The sequence below is a fragment of the Fundulus heteroclitus genome, chromosome 3 (genome assembly GCF_011125445.2).
Source record: "Fundulus heteroclitus isolate FHET01 chromosome 3, MU-UCD_Fhet_4.1, whole genome shotgun sequence".
In the NCBI taxonomy this organism is placed as follows: Eukaryota; Metazoa; Chordata; class Actinopteri; order Cyprinodontiformes; family Fundulidae; genus Fundulus; species Fundulus heteroclitus.
Genome location: NC_046363.1, coordinates 35096465 through 35116498, shown reverse-complemented (window position 1 = coordinate 35116498; position 20034 = coordinate 35096465). Strand labels below are relative to the sequence as shown.

Sequence of the window (20034 nt, the reverse complement as noted above, 5' to 3'; positions counted from 1 at the left end):
TTTACTACTGAGGTAACACATGCACTATACTGGGTAACAGCATGCAGAGACCTTTAATTTAAAGATGACATTTGTCAAGGTGAGACAAGGTAAGGGTGCGTGCCTTAAACGTTTAAGTGACATAAATTTAAATTTTAAAAAAAGACTTCACTTTGAAAATGTTAATTTAAGATTAATTCTACAATTTAACGTTCGAGGCAGATGACCGTTCATACTGAGCCCGGTTCTGCTGGAGGTTTTCCTTCCCGTTAATGGGGAGTTTTTCTTTCCACTGTCGCTTCATGCTTGCTCAGTATGAGGGATTGCTGCAAAGCCATGGACAATGCAGACGACTCTCCCTGTAGCTCTACGGTTCCCCAGGAGTGAATGCTGCTTGTTCGGGATTTTGATGCAATCAACTGGGTTCCCTTATATAGGAAATTTTTGACCAATCTGTATAATCTGATTGAAATGACTTTGCAAAGTGCCTTGTAATGACATGTTTCATGAATTGGCGCTATATAAATAAAACTGAATTGAATTGAATTGAATAGAACTCCACTGACTGTGATTCTTCTGGTATTTTGTCTTGATCTCCAAACTCTGTAACACTGGTGGTGATCTCTGTGGTGAAACATGGTAGTGGCAGAATCATGACGCAGGGGGGGATGCTTCCACAGGTACAGTAGCAGCTCAATTGATTTGCGCTTCCAAAACACAGTTTGGATTTGTGAAACCTATCTAAGAAGACAAAGAAATGGGCAGATCTTTTGTTTTTTAAGAATTATATTGTCTTGTCTCTTGTCACACCTCCTTTTGTTCTCCACCACCTCCACTGTCCTCTGAACTAGTACTATAACTGAAGACCGAGCAGCGTTTATATGGAGTATTAACAGAACTTGACATCAGGGAGACGATGGCATCGCCAGAACTTGACTTCTCTAACTGAGAGGAACTAACTTAACTTTGTTGTTCCTCTTCTATAAAAATGTGAAGTGTGACTGTTTTACAGGTGCAACTCCGCAACCAGAGAAACAGGCACTACATATCTTCTCCCTGTTTCCTTCCAGGTTAGTTTCATGGAAATAATAAGATATGTTCACATCACACTCCAGTGGTGTAACTCCCGAAGCCTCGGTTGGCCAATTAAATCTCCATGGCATCAAACCAAACATGGCCTCAAAAAGAAATGAACACTACATTCTGTCCCCATAGCTAAGTAGGGTTTTGTCCAAAGCCCACAAGAGCTTACTAAACCCAGTCACGCCCTCCTGATGTGGCAACTGTCAAAAAGTCGCACAGGTTGCCAAATATATAAACAAATATGATCGCAAAGAAATACAGCTGAAACTTGGTTCCACTAACAGTCACAGTCAGCCCACTTCCCAAAAAAAAATAAAAAATAAAAAAAAATCCTCCGCTGAAGAACAGAGTGTTCCTACATGGGTGGTTTGAGGAAGAAATACAGTTGTGTGTTTTCTGCAAATGTGTGTCTGAGCCAGAGGGAATACTGGAAATCAACCCTCTAAACAGTGCGATGGGAGCAGAATAGCATAGGCATGGGTTTTACTGAGCTAAACAAAGCAAAAACCAGCAATAAAGGCATAGCGGAGGACTTTTGAGGAGAGGATCTATTAAAAGGCTATAGGCAGTTGTTATCTTACCTGCCGTAGATGCCACGGTGCTCTAGGTGTCTGAATTTTGTATACATCTAGATCAGTTGGTCTGGATCTGAAGCTAACAGCCCAGCCGTGAGCGGGCTTCTACCCTTTGAAAACAACTCCAGTCTCAAAATCTTCACCGAAGTCACGGAAACGCATTTCTACTTAAATTTAAACCACTGTCGCATTGGCATTGGATGGGTATTTGAACAAAACTGATGTCTATTTCCACCCAAAATGACAGTAAGGAGCGGTGCGCCACCATTGATCATCATCTGTAATACTCATACCTCCATTCTTGAGTAAATAATCATTGGCTTCTGAGTAAATAAAGAAACAATGCAAACATGATAATGGTTTAACATTATGAAAACATAGCGTTTTCATAAATCCCTTAGATGATTTTGCAACTGGAGTTGTTTTAAGATGTTAGAAATTCCCTTGGTTCCGACCATCAGCTTCAGCCACTGGTACCAGCTAATTTGGATATACACTAAATCAGGGGTCACCAACATGGCGGCCCCCGAGGACCACATGTGGCACCTGTTCTAAAACTAGCACAACCCTCCAGTGAGCTGCATCTAAAATCATATTTTAGTCTGTTGCTCTACTTTTGTATTTATGTAGATTTAAATATGACAATATCTAAAAACCAAAGAGCATTGCAAATATGTTTATTGGTTCTAGTTCAAAGTTCGGCACAGGTAGCCCTTTGTGTGACGAAGTAGCTCTCAGTTACAAAAAGGTTGGTGACCCCTCCACTAAGAGAGTTATCTACTTTCTGTAATAAATGAACTGCTTATAAGAAATATCTAATAATGCACGAGTACTGCATGATTGGCAACTTAAACCACACTCGAGTCCCCCGAGACAGAACAGCTTCTGGACTACAGCAGCACTGGTTTTATCAGAAGCTTCTAATTAGAATGGGTTCAAGATATGCCTTGGGGCGCGGGCCGCCGATTAGTCAATCAGTATTTTTGACTCTTTAGCCCATAACCTTTTAACATAACCTCACTTCAAAAATCCTAAACTATTCTCACTAATTATAAATATCCTAAATGTAAAGGGAGATTGGTTAAAAAAAAACTGCTGAAGTTCAGTTCAGCCAAGCAGAAGACACAAATTAGCCTAAATATGTCCAAATGGGAGCGTGACAATCTCCTCCTCTCAAAAAAAAAAGCAAAAAAAAAAAAGCCAGCTGCTATCTGATCTGGGTAAAATTCAGCATTGTTATCCTATTATATCTCAGAGGTAATGCCAGATATGAGATTCCCCTCAAATAGGAGGAGGCGAGCTGCTTGAGGCAGTCTGGATCGTGGCTAAAGCTCAAAACCCTGACGCCGCAGCTCCCTTGGGAGAGACTCCTCACCTCAATTGGCCCTTCCACCTAAAACCACTGAGACAGAAGGAATGTATAGAATGTGTAATGGATAGATAGACAGTGCATGAGAAGAACAGCGGGAGATAAATGGGGAGATAAAAGAGGTGTCTGGTAGATATTGTGATAAGAGGCGGCAAAATAATTTCAAAGGCAAAGGAATATTGTTTTTCATATTACTCTCTCCTGATTGCTGTCTCCCATATTTGAATGCATGCCCATGCCTTGGTAATTTGCATGTACATTAATCATTTCAGTGAGAAATAAACTGTCACGGCTGCCTGAAGGCTGCTGCGTGAGAGGGGGAGAGGAGGGGGTAGTGAAAATGGGCTTCTTGGCATCAGATACTTGATTCAAACTAAATATACTGCTCCAACCCAAACTGGCTGCAGGTAGAGGTGCCGGGGGGGAGAGATGTAAGGTGTTCATAATCCCGCACCATAAATCTGTCCAGCATGGATGATACGCTCTCATTTTGAGGCAGCGTGAGCATGTTCATACTTCTGTCTCATTCTCAAATAAGTTAGCTCCTCTGAGCCAAGACGGAGGATAAACTGTGAGTCAGCCGAAGGCTCCTCCTCCTCCCCCCCCCCCTCCTGCCTTCTCCACCATCATCAAGTGAGCAAGCATATATTAGTACATGCAAATGCACCAGATCAAGCACATAATCGTACACACCCTGAAACTTTGACATCCTCTCTGTCGTTTTTTTTTCGATAATATTTCTCTGTTGACTGAAGCAACTTGAGCCTATTTGCACAGTGGAAAGATTAACAGTTACTCTGTCTCTAAATCTGTAAATCGATCAGATTAACTCATATGATGAGAATACTTGTGGATCTGAAGATTGGGGTAGTTTTACAAAGAATCAGTAAAAAAATAGGTGACTCTCAATGATCTGCAGGGTCCTTGAAAAGTTAAATGATCGCAGTGATTCAACTCAAAAGTGAAACTCGTACAAGATGTACACATACAGACACAGAGCAATATAGTTCATAACCATTAATTTTAATATTCTTTTTAAATAACAGCGTTTAAATCTAATGAAAAAAATCCTAATAAGCTCTTTCAGAAATGCTGAACATTAGGCAAATAAAAAAAATGATGTTTTAGTAGAGAACTGTTAAGGGATGGCTATATTAAGACCTACACAATCAGAAGACTGATGACCTGACTGCTGTCAAGCAGATAGTTATTGACACCATTTGCCAGGAGAGTCAGCCTCAAAAGGTCATCGCAAGCTGGTTGGATCATAAACGGGAAGCTGAGTGGAAGGAAAAAGTGTGGTAGAAAACCAAACACATGAAACAGACATAACCTCAGCCCTGGGTAGATTGTGAAGCAAAGCCTATTTAAGAGTTTTGGGGCAGATAAATAAGGTCTGGATGAAGTCAATATTACAAGAGCCACCACACGCAGATGTATCCAGGTCATAGGTTATAATTATTGCCTATCTTGTGTTGAGCTGATGTTGAACCAAAGACAAAGGCTTTTTACCTGGGCTAAGGACAAAGTGGACTGGCCTGTTACTCAGTGGTCCAACATCCTATTTTCAGATAAGAATAAATGTAGCATTTTATTAGGAAATTGAGGTCCCAGAGTCTAAAAAGGGTACAGATGCCAAGTTGCCTAAAGTCCAGCGTGAAGTTGCAACAGCTCTGCATACAACCGAGCATTCCTCCCTTCCAGCTTTCAATGGATACATCCCTCTGTTATCAGCCAGCTTCTTTAATAATTACCCCTACCTCTTTTTGGATTGTGTGCTGTCAAGTCAGGAGCATTCCCCGTGATAATTTGGGCCATAACCTAACAGTTCTGCGTAAAAAAATATGTTTAATGATGTAATATCTTATTTTTCCGTGAAAATAAGTTGGCGATTTTCATCAGCTGGGAGCCGTAATCATCATAACGAACAGAAATAAATGTCTGAAATACATGTAATGAATCTATATAGTGCATGAGCTTGACTTCCTGAACTGAATTACTAGAACAGATTAACTTTTCCAGGCTCATTCAGTCTGTTGCGATTTCCCTGCATAGACACTGACAAGCTTTCCTCTCGGATTGCTGCGCGGTCTCGCTGCTTGTCATTTTGTTCTGCTCCGACTGATTTTTGTCAATAAAGGATGCCCCAATGACCCTTTGCCCTGCTGGCCCTGCACCAACCTCAGCCTAGCGTTTGCTTTATAAATAACAGTCTAGTTGCTTTGGATTAAAGCATCTAGAGTGACTGCCTGGCACTCTCAACGACCTGCTGCACAATCCAGCGGGATCTGACCGGCGCGAGCGCCTGAAAAGGGCCTCTGACGCTGTAACGACCCATAAGGAAAAAACATGAACGTAAAGCGTTCAGACGCCGGCAAAATCCACACATAAATATGTATATTATTCTTGATACCCAAGAGGTGATTATCATACACAAAAAAAAAACATTAGTGAATTATGGACTTTAGTAGCCCAGAGCCAAGCACGCTGGCGTAGAAAATAAAGCGAGCCCATAGCATAACAATGGCATCGTCGAACCCCCTCGAAGTTAATGAACTTCCAGGCGCCTACGGGGCAATCCCAACACCAAGTGCTACTCCATCATTAAAGGCATTATGAAGTCAAGAAGGAGACTACATAACCATTCACTGCAGTGACATGCTGTCAGACCAATCACTGGCTTGAAACACAGACGCCTATAGTTGCAGACAGCCCCTCCCCCTGCAGTAGCCCCCCACAAAGACACACACACACTACCAAGCCCTGATGCTTTGTTGCAACTAGCATGCATCTCCAAGCGCACACGGATCTGAAATGAGTGCTCACTGTCATATAGCGGCGGATGACAGCCGAGCCAAACACGGTTCAGCTCTGACCGGGGTGGTTCAGTGACATTTCCTGGCTTTAATTTCCAATCCTGCAAATTTTCTTAACAACGCTTAGTGTGGTTTCGGGGGTTCTGGGAATGTCACGCCGGTTTAGGTACCGCCACACAAGAAAACAACAACAGTACTGGAGGAAAGTGTAACAGGTTCACAGGAAGAGAGTTCTAGGTATTCTCCCTCCAGTAAAGGGCTGATTAAAATGCTGTGACCTCGGGACACCACAGTCTTCCTAGAAGTCAGAAGGCATTAGGTATTTATAGGAGCTTAACCGTATTGCCCAGGTGAGCCGCATCACCAGCATCCATCAACAAGCTAGCGCCGCGCCTTTTCCAACCGGAGTCGAAGCGACACAAAAAGCTTTTTTTTTTTTTTTTAAAAGATTGTTCTGGAACCTTTGCACTTGGTTTGGATTTAGGTGTTAATGAAACGGTCCTGAATTTTGTCTTTAATCCATCGCCCTCAGTTCAACCCCCGCCCTTACAACTCAGAGTCAAGCTACAAAGCTGCGTCTCCTAATTTCATTTTATTTCATCAGCAGCAGCAGCCAACAACACACTCCTCCTTTTTTGTGCCATAACAGGAAGAAAAAAAAAAAAAGAACGCTTCACATCAAACGTATTTCCTCCAACACAATATTGCTAAGATTCAAACATAATGGATGACAGAAGTGGTGTTTACCAAACTGCAAATGTTGCTGTCAAATGTAATTGCTTAATATGATTGTAAAATTATAAGTAGGATATGGCAGACATTTTTTTTTTCTTTTTCATTTTTTGTTGTTGTTTTTTGCAGGAGTGCGAGAAGGAAATGAAATTCTTGTGCAATACTACAGTACTGGACATTTGCATAACTTGATGCTATGGGATTTATTTTACACACTTTGCAAAGTTAAAAATGACTTCATTTAAGACTAATTGGAATATATATATATATATATATATATATATATATATATATATATATATATATATAGTAACAAATATGTCAAAAATGATCTTTGCCTCAACAATGCATAAGTTCTTTGCTGCAAGGGTCACACATGGGTCTTCACAGTGTATGTTTACACTAGCACTCTGTCTGTGACCACAACCGGGTCAGGCCTGTTACTGACATTAGCAATGCCTGCTTTAAATGACTTTCCTAATCCCTGTCATTACCTGGAATAGTCAATGTCTCGCCTGTGGACTGAAATAACCAAGAACCTCAGACTGCCACCGTCCAATCCCCCTAATTTGCAGTTTCATAAATAGCAAGCGAGGACTTGGGCTCTTTGGGTGCACAGGCCCTGTGGTTGGGAGGAGGCTGATGCGAAAGCAGAGTAAATGAAACAAAGCCTACCTGGAGACACACCTCTGCAGTCCTGAAGTCTAATAGGGGACAGTTCAGGACTTAAGATGTGAGGTTCTACTAAACTCTCATACTCCTGTCAGGGAATATCTTATATTGTAGGTAGTATAGGTAGCTCTCTTGCATCTTCATGCAGAAGAAAATCCAGGTTAGATGGACCCGGAGGTTGAAGTTGAGGACCAGTCCAAGAGGGGCAACGACTAAACTGGAAATTGATAATCTTAAAAGAACTTCCACTTAAAATAAAATGCCATGGAAGTTTATGCAAATGCTATTTTATCAACCTTTTAGATTAGAGCTGCACAATACGAGAAATGTATGCAGTGGCAAAATGATTATACGTTATTAAACATTGCAATGACATCATAGTGCCTTACCTTTCTGCCAGACATGATAAGCATGTATTTCACGTAGGCAGAGTTTATTTTTACAGCCAATTTTAATTTGGGTTTAGTCATATACTTTTGACTAAAATCTACTTTAGTTTTAATTGCAATTCTTCACCTGTACTCAGGTTGAAAATAATTTAGTTTCAATCATCTATTCTAAAAGCTCAGTTCAAAGTTTCACCATCAGGACAAGCGCTGCTGCTTTCACTGCCCTCCTCTGGCTGTGCTCAGAAGGCCATAATGAATAGAAACAAGGCGAGACTGGTAGGAGAGGATAACATGGGCAGATGTCCAGGAGGTTAGGCTCTCAGCCAGCCTGTCAGTCAGCACTAGTGCTGAACTGCGGTCAGTTGTGAATATTTACACTGTGGACAGCTGACCTGTGGTCTCCCACAAGGGTCAATCTGTTGATTTATAGATCCCTAATGGTTTCAAATGACTGATAAAAACAAAACAATACAAAGTGACAATTTGCATGAACACTCTAACTTCTGACATCCACGAGTGCTGTGAAAACATATTTGCCGCATAATACAGATCTCAGAAGTTGTTTTTTTTGTCACACTTAAATGTCCCGGATTCTCAAACTAAATGTAGCGTCCATCAAACTGCATTAGGATACACAAACATATAGTTTGTATATGATCATTTTATTTCTTGAGGGATGAAACTGACCCTATGTAACAAAAAAAAGAAAGAAAGCAAGAAAGAAAGAAAGAAAGCAAGAAAGAAAGCAAGAAAGAAAGCAAGAAAGAAAGAAAGAAAGAAAGAAAGAAAGAAAGAAAGAAAGAAAGAAAGAAAGAAAGAAAGAAGAGAAATTTCCCACTAAACTTAATAACTGATTGTATCACCTTTGGTGGCAACAACTGCCATCTAGTGTTCCTGATAACTGCCAAGCAGTCTTTCCCAATGCAGTGGAGGAACTTTGTTTCTCTCTTTTCGGCAGAATACTCTTTATTTGGTCACATTAGAGGATTTTCTTTGGCATAAATGACCTGCTTAAGGTTATATCACAGTATCCCAATCAGATTAAAGTCCATACTTTGACTAGGCCACTCCAAAACCTTCTTTTTTAGCCTTTCAGAGTTGGACTATGTATTGAAACATTGTCTTGCTGTATAACCTAAGTGTCATTGAGCTTACTGTTACAAACCGATGACCAGACATTCTCCTACAGGATTCTTTTTTTCCTTTCTTTTTTTGCCAACAGGGCAATTGTTTTCTGGTCCTGAAGCAGCAAACCAGCTCAGACCATCACATTACAACCACCATATCAATATGATGTAATTTTTGTCAAATGGGGTGATAGTTTTGCGTAAGATCTAACAGAACTCATACCTTCCAAAAAGTTCCTTATTTACCTTGCCAGTTATGGATTTTCGCAGTTGCAGATATTACCAAACTGCTTCTTTTTCATTTATGCCTTGAATTTCTCTCATAAATCCCAGTTTTGCCCCGTCTTTTTCTCACTATTGAATCGTGACCATCGACCTTAACAGAGGTTAGTGACCCACTTGCTTTAGATTTTGTTCAGGGTTCTTTCGAGGAGTTTTGCACGAGTCCTCAATGCGCTCCCACCACTCCTGAGAGGATGCACCACCATGTTTTCTCCATTCGTCGGTAATTGCTCTCACTGTGGCTTGCTGGAATCCCAGAGTCTGAGAAATTGCAAATGTAACCCTTTCCAGACTGATAGATGTTAATGGATTTATTTCCCATCTGTTCATTCGTTTCTCATGTGTTGCTTTTAGAAATCTCGCGGCCTGCTTCGTGCTGTCAGACAGGTGCTATTAAAGTTAGTTGGTGATCCTTCAGGTCTCGCAGTATTCTTACTAATCTGGAATTTGGGCTTTTTTCCCACACCATGCACACATTGTTGCATGTAGTCTATCCCTTGCTAACTGAAAACCGCCTTTTGTTGTTACTTTGGTTATATTTATCTGATATCAAAACGTGTTTTGTAATCTGAAACATTAACGTGTGGCAAGTAAAAAACGGAGAAATCCGTGAGGGGGCAAATACTTTTTTTCTTACTGCACTAGATAAATCAACCTTTGTTCCGCAGGTGAAGTGAACATCGAGGACTTGTTGACTTTCTGTGGGATGCAGGAAAGCCCCAGCCTGTTACATTCTGCCTCGGTGATATATTAGAATGACAGACGGTAGTAATGAACTAAGACAAGATAAGGCATGGCACCATTCATGCGTAACTGACACGGAATCCCACTCTAACATGTGTACAAGGCACGAAGGGTGAAAAACCCCATAATGGACGAGGCAATAATGATCAATAATAACTATTATCACTGATTAACGCGTCAATCCCCGCCACTGTGGTTCGCGAGCCCCCCCTCATCTCTTACCTTCCAGCCAGCTGAGCTGTTGCTGTCGCCTTTATCCTTGAAATAGGGCACATAACGGACCATCCAGTCGTAGATCTGTGACAGCGTGAGCCTCTTCTCCGGGGTGCTTTCGATGGCGCGGGTAATGAGATCCGCGTAGGACTGGTTCCCCCACGCGTTCCGCCGAGAGGACTTGGCTTTGCGCAGGGAGCCGGTCACGTCGAGCGCCGCGCCGGCCAGGCACGGGTGCGTCGCGCCCGTGGGTGCCGGGGCGCCGGTCGGGTGCTGCAGCTCCGCCGGATTGCCGCCCGAGAGTCCGGCTCTGCACGCCGGGACGTCCTCCGGCTCCACCTTGATGCCGGCCAGCGGGAGACCCCCGCTCACCTCTTGTCCGCCGGGGAAATCCTCGGGGCACGGCAGCGGCCAGGTGCACGAACGAGGCCGGCTCTGCGGCTCGAAATCCGGATCAACCTGATGAGCGTCCAGTTCGTCGTCCTCCATCATCAACATTTATCCCTTCAGCAGGAAATCTATTTAAAAAAAATAAAAATAAAAAAAAGAAGGGACAAAACTGTCTTCAGCAGCACTTCACGCTGGAATCTGCTTTGTGATATGCCTATTAAGCTCAGTCAGAATCAATCAGAGCCAATTCACTGGAGTAGGACAATCATCGTGAATCAAAAAAGAAAAAAAACTCACAACCTTGTGTGTAGAGATAAGAGAAGTAATAAAAATAACAGCAATTTCTTGTCCATTTTAACTAGAGTACCATGTTATTGGGGGGAAAAAAATCTGTCTTATTCAATCCATTTCATCCTATTACACTAAGTCTCGAGCGTTCCTCAGCCAGCCATGGGGGCTTTTCATTCCAGTTGCAGCAACAGATGATATTTCAGATAAGGGAGCAAACGCGGCCGTCGATAAATCCTCTAGAAGACAACGTGAAGAATCGGGAAAGGAGAAGATGAGGAGAGGGGGGGGGGGGGGTTAAAAAAATCACCAGGGCTGTGCAGAGAGCATCCACTGAGGCGATAATGCGTGATTACCGTGAATTATTAAATCTTCCAGTCTGCGCGGATTACGCTGGCAGCGACATATTCAAGTCCATTCAGCCTGAACAGCACCCCAACTGTCTGCAATTATAATGAAGAGGCGTGCGCATGTGACGAATCGATCATTTCCTTGGATGGAAGAAGAAGAAGAAAAAAAAATACAGATATTTATATAAAGAAGAAGGGGAAAAAAATATAGCCCGGCAATCAAATCTCGCATCCAGTTGTCAAGGACGAGAAAATTGGCTTTTCTCACACCTCCTTTCTTGCTCCTTTCCTCTCACACTCTCTCTCTCAGATGCCACACATGTTCTCATTTGCTTACAACTCGCTCCCGTCGATGTGAGCCGAGGATGACGCGCCGGCGCTGTACTATATAGTAGAGATGCTGCCAATTGGAGTGCGTTCACGGAATCAATACTCTTCGAACATGATTACAGCGAAATCCCCGACTCTCTCTCTCTCTCACTCCCTCTCTCTCCCCTCTCTCTCTCTCTTTAACCCTCTTTCTCTGTGTGTGTCTGTCTCATATCCACCATTTCTATTGCGAAATCCTTACGCACAACTACAAAAAAAAAGAAAAAGAAAAAATGTGCGCCAATTTATCTGCAACGCGTGATTCATAGAAAGGAAAGAAAATAAAAGCAAAAAAGAACGCGAGAGCGCCAGAGAAGCATCCACAACTCGTCATGCTTGTCTTGTCTTATGAAATAATGAAAACGCGGCCCGTGCGCGTGACGAATTGCCCCGTGCGCGCGGCGAGCTGCGTCCAAACGCCCTCCAGGGAGAACTTGGCGGTTTCACCTCCGCTGATTATTTTGCGAGCAATACCTCAGTGAGTGTAATTTTCTCTGCCGATTAGACAGATTTAGTCCAGATTAACGGAGATTAGGTAACCCTAGATTCTTAATCCCGGGAGGAGTGGGTTGAAGTGGGGCTTTTCAGAGGTCATGATGAAAAGGAAAAGGGGGAGGAAACAAAAAAAATCAAGTTCCAGACTCACACCAAGTCAGACAATATTGTAAATACTGTCACATAGGCTCTAGTCAGTCTATAGGTCTGACATGCGTGCGTAATTCTGCGGCTGCCTTGACCAAGACGTGAAGGGGGGGGGGGGGGGGGGGGGGAGTGGTCACACCCACCATCACCGCGCTCTTCTCAGCCAGCCTCCTGGGTGGGCGCTAAGGCACAGGTGCTCTTATCCGATTGGTTCCTAATTTCATTATTGCGCCTAAAGACGTCTGGGTGGATGTACGCTCCACCAACCTCACTCTTACAGTCTTAAAGAAATATTAATGCACATTCAGATTTGCTCGGTGGCGGTTGCTGGGTAAAGAATACTGCCTAAAAAACTTTTTTTTTTTTTTTTGTTTTTTTTTTTAAGCCTTAGACATGGCCAGAAGTGGGTAGTAACTCCGTAGTTACATTTACTTGAGTATCTTTTTGAACAAAATGTACTTTTAGGAGTAGTTTTACTGCACTGTACTGTTTGCTTTTACTTGAGTCATATTTTGACTCAAGTGTCGCTACTCTTACTTGAGTCAACTTTCTGGGTACTGCGAGTAACTTACCGAATAAAGAACATACTTTGTTTTAACCAAAAAATGGACCAGAGAGACACAAACCTAGAGTTTATGTTAAAGTGAGACTTCTAATTTGTAGACAGCCTTTGTTATTTTAAATTATCTTCTATCTGCTGAACTCACAGCCATTTGGAGGTATAATGAACATACAGTAAACAGTAGACATTGTCATTGGAAGCACTTTGCACTGTTCTAACATACTGTACATACATTAACTGCTGTAAGTATTGCTTTCAAGTTTAATGTTGGAAAAACAATGATTTAGAAGTGTTTCTTCTGCCTGAATCTGTTGTTTTGTAATTATGTCATTCTTTGTATAATTGAATTTTTTTGTCTTTAAAATACCAGAATTTGCACTTAACCTTTTATTTTTGTCTGTCCGATTACATCATTTTTAGATATTAAATCATCAGTTGTTATGATTAGTTGCTCAGTACTTATGTAGCCTTCTTATCGAACACCCAGTCTCACACTGAAGCTAAGCTCTATGTTGAGGACATTTATTCAGTGAAAGGGGGGGGGGGGGGGGAATCCAGTATTAAGAAAAATAGTTTGTAACAAAATCACCAGTGGCACAAAGCAGATGCAACAGCGCCTGGTCTTGTCTTGTAATATTTTCTAAGTTTGGACCATCCAGAGAGAGGGAGCTTTACCCATTGCTGCCTCAAAAATCTGTCTAAATCACCAAAAGCCCTCCTGGTCTTCTCTTGTCCTCAGCTCACCCTACAGGTTTTCTAGGATTTACATCAGATAAGTGAGATGGGCATAGAAGGTGTTCAATTTTGTGTCTGGTGATCCTCCTCTGTGTTGATTTAGCCAAATCTTTGGTGCGATAGAGTCCACCTTTATCTAAAACGCCCTGGTGTTTTGACATTTTTTTTACGTGATCCACTATGACAAGGCTTCCAGGGTCCGTAGACGAGAAATAGAACCACAGCAACACAGAACTTCTGCCTTTAACAGTGTGGGCATGAGGTGCTTTTCCACATATTCATCCACTGTTTTGCACCAAATCCACCTGGACTGTGTGTTGCCAAAAAATCTGAACCTCATTCTAATTTTACCAGCGCACACAATTCCAGTTAAAGTCCCCGCAGAGTTCGGTGAGCTCCCCGCTTTCGCATTTCCGATGGTAGTTGTGAAGATCAGCGCACGTGCCTAACTTGAAAGACAAATGTGCAGATAGTAGTGTTATGCCTGGTGCAACTACACTTATGTTTAATTGTAGGATAAAAGTATCCCTGGGAGATTGTGAATTTCTTTTAAGGATTTTCACACATCTTTACCAAGTGTGCTTACAAATTTCACTATGCCTTTAGTTGGGCAGTATGCAGTTCCATGGAAGAATAAAATTGATTCCCACCCAAGGATTCAGCAACCTTATTAGAAAATAAATTCTCCCTTTTCAAAGCAAAATCAGAAAAAAAGAAAAAAAACCTCCTGTGCATCAAGGTAGCTTGCATGAACACCTCCCCCTTCAGTGCCTTCGAGTTTGCATAAAGTAACCTGCAATTAAAAGTTGCATAACAAGGCCACACTGTGCACTCAGACATGACTGATGTTGAGAAATTTGTCAGAAATAGCAGGCTCTTAAAATGCAGGCGGATGTGTCATGTGATGTCTCATGGTATGACTTATTGTTTAGCACCAGTGGGATCACATGATTAAAATGCCATCTTGCTAATAGTTTATTATTTTTAAAAATGTGAGGAAAATTGCTCATTAAAGATCTGATTGCTTTGAAACGATTTATTGTATTTCCATTCTGACGTGCCAAGAATAACAACGAGACCGACGGTGATCACAGACAAGCCTTCCTCTTTTTTTTTTTCTACTGCTTCTACACTTTAACACAAGGTTTTGTTTGAGATGCTTCTCAAGTAGCACTTATGAAAGCCATAATTTTGGTGACACTTGAGATTACACAATGTGCCTTGATTACACGGGAAGTGAAAGAAAACCAAATGACTATCAAGAAGGCAAACAACCATATTCAGAGGCTCACAGCAGGACTGAATCTTGAGGGAGACAAAGCCCTTATAGGAAGCAAAGGGGGCTTACGTAGAAAAAAAAAAGGGGGACGGGGCTACAGTGCCTTACAAAAAGTGTGCATACTTGTGAACCTTTTCACATTTTGACACATTGCAACCACAGAATTCAATGCTTTTGTGTGCATTTTATGTGGTAGACCAACAGAAGCTGGTGTATAAATGTGAAGTAAGAGGAGTGGGATAGACTTTTCAAAGGTTTTCAAACCATTCACAAATCAAAACATGTGGCATTCAAAAAGTGTGGCGTGCATGTGCTGTGAGCTTTTTTTCCTCTGATACCCCTAAATGAAATCCAGTGCAACTGATTGCTGTTCCGAGTCGCCAAATTAATAAACTAAGTCCACGTGCCTGTAATCTAATCTCTAAGCAGTTCTGTGAAAGCCTTAGTGAACAAACAGCATCATGAACACCAAGGAAGACAGCAGACCGGTGGGATAAAACTGTGGAGATGTTTAAAGCAGGATAAGGTTATAAAACCATAACCAAAGCTTTGAGAACTCACATAAAAATTGTGAAGGTCTTCACCTGCTTATTGAAAGTATGTGGTGAGTAAACCTCATCTATCTAGCACCTTCTCACAGGTCAAACAACACAAAGTGCCTCACAATAAGTACAAACGTAGAAAACGGAGATGATAAGAAAACATAAAAGAAAAGATTAAAAACAGCATGTGACATCATCAGAGGTGGGTGGAGTTTCCAAAAAATGTACTCAAGTAAGGGTAGCGCAGCTTCAACATATTTTTACCCAAGTAAAATAAAAAGTTGTCAGCCAAGAAATTACGCAAGTAAGAGTAAAAAAAAAAAGTATTTAGCAAGAAGGCTACTCAAGTACTGAGTGATTAATCATACCAGCTGATGGTTTAATGTCTCAAAATCATGTTATCGGACTGACAAAAATAAAACGTTATGTGCAAATTCAGGTATTTTAAAGACAAAAGGAACACTTTTCTAAATGATTTTTTTCAACATTAAACTTGAAAGCAACACTTACAGCAATTAATGTATTTACAATATGTTAGAACAGTGGAAAGTACTTCCAGTGACAATATCTACTGTTTTTGACCTCCAAATGGCTCAGTGAGCTCAGCAGATAGAAAATAACACTAAAATAACAAAGCTTGTACACATAGAAATATTAGTCATGTAAGAGTAGTGATACTTGAGTAATATTACTCAAGTAAAAGCAAACAGTACAGTGCAGTAAAACTACTCCTAAAAGTACATTTTGCTCAAAAAGTTACTCAAGTAAATGTAACTGAGTAAACGTAACTAGGTACTACCCACCTTTAGACATCCTGCATCATAAAATTATTTAAAAGCCAGTCTGAATAAGAGTCTTCCACTGTTTCCTAAAAGAATCAAGACAGAGCGAAGCTGGAGGCAATGCCTTCCACAATCTGAGTTCCACCGCTCTAAAGGAATTCCCCTCTCTGGTCCTAAAATGTTCAAGGAACCACAAACGGCTATTGTCTGGAAGACCTTTGACTGTGGAAAGAACTGTAGAGCTAAAAGGCCAGAGATCTAGGAAGGGGCACGATCACTCAGGGCTCTAAAAGCAAAGACGAAACATTTAAAAATGAGTAGCAGTGATGTGCCGTCACCCACGTGTGTTGGTTGAAAGCCTTGCGGCAACATTCCGTACCGGCCCGGAGGAGGCCAGGATCGTTCTCGTTCAAACACATTAAAAAGCAGTTTCAATGGCCGAGAAGAGATGAAATAAAAGAATGAATGGTACAAGTGCAAACCTACAGATGCATGGCTGTCTACCTAAACTGGCCGGTGGAACAAGCAGAGAATTTAGTCACAGGAGCAGCAGAGATCCACAACTAAAGGAGAAGTTGCTCACTCCCCAAATCTGATCTTTGTGGAACAGGGGCAAGAAGACAGTCATTGTTAATGGAAAGCTATTTTAAAAATCCAGTTATTTACCACAAGCCATGTGCGGGACACAGCAAGCATGTGGAAGAAGGTGTTCTGCTCAGACGAGACCAAAACGGGACTCTTTTGGCTAATTTCAAAGCTTGGTGTGGAGGAAAACTGAGAACTGCACATCACTGTCAACACACTGTAACACGGTGCTGGGAGAATCCGGCTGTGGGGACGCTCTTCTCGGAGCAAGCCACGGAGCTAAATACAGAAGAATCCTGGAAGTAAACCTCGTTGGAGGCTGCAAAAGACTCGAGAGTGTGGCCAGGGCTCACCTTCCAGTGGGACAATGAGCCGAAAAACATACGGCCAGAGCGCCGATGAAACTTTTATTCAAATAGACCAAAGCTTTGACCTACATCAAATTCAGACTCTATGCCACCACCTGAAAACTGCTGCTCACCGGCAGAAGTTCGACAATTACACTTCACAGATTTTGATTCGTTAAAAACCCTTGAAACTCTCGCATCTTTTCCTTCCACCCCGTGGTGGATCCTACGTGGTGTTCAGTCACATAAAATCTCAATAAAACCCCTTTCAATTTCTGGTTGAACTATGACAAACTTCGGAAAGGTTAAGGGGTATAAATAACTTTGTAAAGCTCTGTAGATAGGCGGCAGTTTCTCTCACAGGCTGTGCATGCTTCGTCCCCTGTGGGTCTTTCTTCATACCAGACATTCCGGAGGTAGCAAGACTGCCCTGAAGATCTGAGTGGCTGACCCAGGAACAGCGTGTTCTGCATGGCGGTAACAACCTCAGAGAGCCCCCCCCTCTCGCCCCCCGAGAGCCAGAGCATCACATGAACAACATGTCAGTCCCTGCACCCCAGTTCACCTGGCGGGGTTTGAACAAGATGTATATGCAGCATCCATCTGATCCCCCATGGGAGATGGATGTCTGTCCTGGAAAGCACCTCATGCTGTCGACTCTCCTCTCAGCACACAGCCCTCATTCTCACTAACAAGCAAGCAGGTTCGCCAGGTATATATATATATATATATATATATATATATATATATATATATATATATATAAATAAAAGAGTTCTGAGTTTTAACCCAGCACTGGTTACACTGCAGATGATCTCACCCCCTTTGTGGCATTGGCCCGAAGTAGGCTGACTTAAAGACTTCCTGCCTGGAGAAAGTGCCAGCTTTGTGCAACGTCTTGGCATCTGCATCTCAGCGCTGAAACTATTATGTTTGTAGAGCCGATTGTTGCCAAACGGCTTTAAAGGGGCCGCGCTGTAAAATGCAAAGCGTACTTTAGGGTATGTGCAGGTAATGACTTCCATCCCCAGTCAGAGGTCCTGGGTACTGATTAACAGTACCCAGCTTGGCCAGTTCGTTAGAAATATGGCTGCAACAAATGAGCCGGATAGGAAGAATCTACGCTGTATCTGACTAAGTTGTATTACAAGAAGGTAACAGAACTAAATATGTGTCAAGGCTGTGTGTTAGAGTCAATGCATAGAAAAGGCAGGGGGGGAAAAAAACTAAAATTCTTCAGAACGATTCCTTCAGAAGTCATTTATCGTTCTGATAATACAATAAAGTGAAATAAACAACAAATACATTTGCACATTTCAGATGTTCTGAAACGAGCTTGTTTGATGTCGTCGTCGTCATTCTTATTAGAACAACTCTCAGAAAAAGCACAAGAAACTGCCAAAAATGATAGCATCTGATTGGGTAACTTTTCTTTCCTGTTTTTGTGTCGTCTGAAAGGTTTCGGTTGGACCGGGCAGAATAGGGTTGGGAATAAAACTTTAGAAAAAAAAGAAAAAAAAGACAACTAATGGGTTTGCGAGTAGCCACAGGATCATCTGCCTCGTCTGACAGTTTCATTTCTGAAAGCAATTACACACTGAAAATTCTTTCAGTTTGATAATAAGTACCTTAGTTTTCACTTTTTTTGCCACGTTTTGACATGACTAAAACTGGAAAGCGTGGCAGACGTTTGTGTGCAGCCCCATTTTTCTCTGATGCCCCTAAATATTTGAAACCAGCAGGCACAGGAAGCATTCTGAGCAAGGCCACTCTGGTCAGTTTACATACCAAAATGTAACGCTTTGGGCAACATGGACACCCCCCTTAACTAACCTTCCCCACAGCGAAACATGGTGGTGGAAACCTCACACTGTAAGGGGTGGCCTTTTATCCTAAAGGGACAGGGAGCTAGTCAGAGTTCATATCAAGATGGATGAAGATAATGCAGGGTGAATCTGCTGGAAGAAGAGAAAAAAAAAGCCATAGATTGGGATATGTCCCAGTCAAAGTCCGCACCTTAATCCAATTGATAATCTGCGGCAAAACCTGAAAATATCTGTTCACGGACATTTTCCAGTCAGACTAGTTTGCAAAGGGGAATCAGCCAACATGCAGAGCCCTTGCATCTGTAATTACGTGAAAAGACCATTCAAAGGCTTGACTCTGGGGTTGAGATGGGGCTGAATAAATTTTTTCAGGTTTGTTTTTTTTGTCAAAAAATAAATAAATAGTACCTTGGTTTATCATATAAAAGTCTGTGGTTGCAGTGAAAAGGTAAAAAAAAAAAAAAGTGAAATGAGTGTGCACATCTTTGAAAAGAAGTATGTATATCTGAGAGGAGCTTGTATATACTTTATAAAAACCTCTTTATTCCACCAATTCGTCTTTAGGACGCTCAGATCCCTCACTCGTGGAAGTCAGTGGTTGGTAACATTCACAATAGCCAAGTAGGCCCGATGCCAAAATACTGATTAGCCCAGCTATGCTGGAGTCCTCCAGGGACCGTGGAGTGGAGGTGTAGTGGGAGACCAGCTCATCACCAAAGAGCACTGTGCTAAACACAACTTTGAGTGGAAAATAGCCAGAAAACTGTAGTGTATCCTTGCTGGACACATAAAGCCTTAGGCAAGGAGGCATCTGTCTCTTTAATACATAATTCACTTGGAGCTGAAACATCATGCTTGAGTCCGTAGGGCCAGCACTCTGCTTGGTGTTGTTGGAACATAAAACTGTCTCCATCTTACAGTTTAGTCTCACCAGTACAAAGCCCGAGCCTCACAAATAGCCACATACAAAACTGGATCCAATTAAAAAACACAGATCAATTCATCTTTTAAATGCTAATTAAAAGGATCTCTTGGCAATAATTTGCCGTTTTCATGCTTAGGCACGTCGTCTCCAAAGTGCACTAAGTGCATGTGGAAGCAGTCACCTCACCTTTCCACCTCAGTGGGAGAGCTTGTCCTCATAAGCTTTGACATGCAGGTAGGTCAACGTGCACAGACAGCCATCAGGCCCCGGAGCGCTCCTCTCAGACATGCACGCGGTCACTTTGCATCTGAACTCCAGCAAATGCATCTTCCTGCAAGCGTATTATTAGAAGCACTCACGTCTTTTTGCCAACAATCATTATCATAACCGACAGGATGTGCATTAGTTACTTCCGTCTTCTAGCTCGCAAT

The 20034-nt window shown here is 42.0% G+C and overlaps 1 protein-coding gene across 1 annotated transcript in view; it reads right to left on the bottom strand.

Annotated features, from left to right (window-relative positions):
- Positions 1-11865, bottom strand: part of LOC105939538 (forkhead box protein O4) — a 43184-nt gene extending 31319 nt beyond the window's left edge. The window contains exons 1-2 of the mRNA XM_036135275.1: positions 11016-11865; positions 9991-10898 (exon numbers count right to left, since the gene is read on the bottom strand). Of these exons, the coding sequence (XP_035991168.1) occupies positions 9991-10479 (489 nt within the window). The 5' untranslated portion in view covers positions 10480-10898; positions 11016-11865. The remainder of the gene's footprint in view (positions 1-9990; positions 10899-11015) is intronic.
- Positions 11866-20034: the final 8169 nt, after the last annotated feature.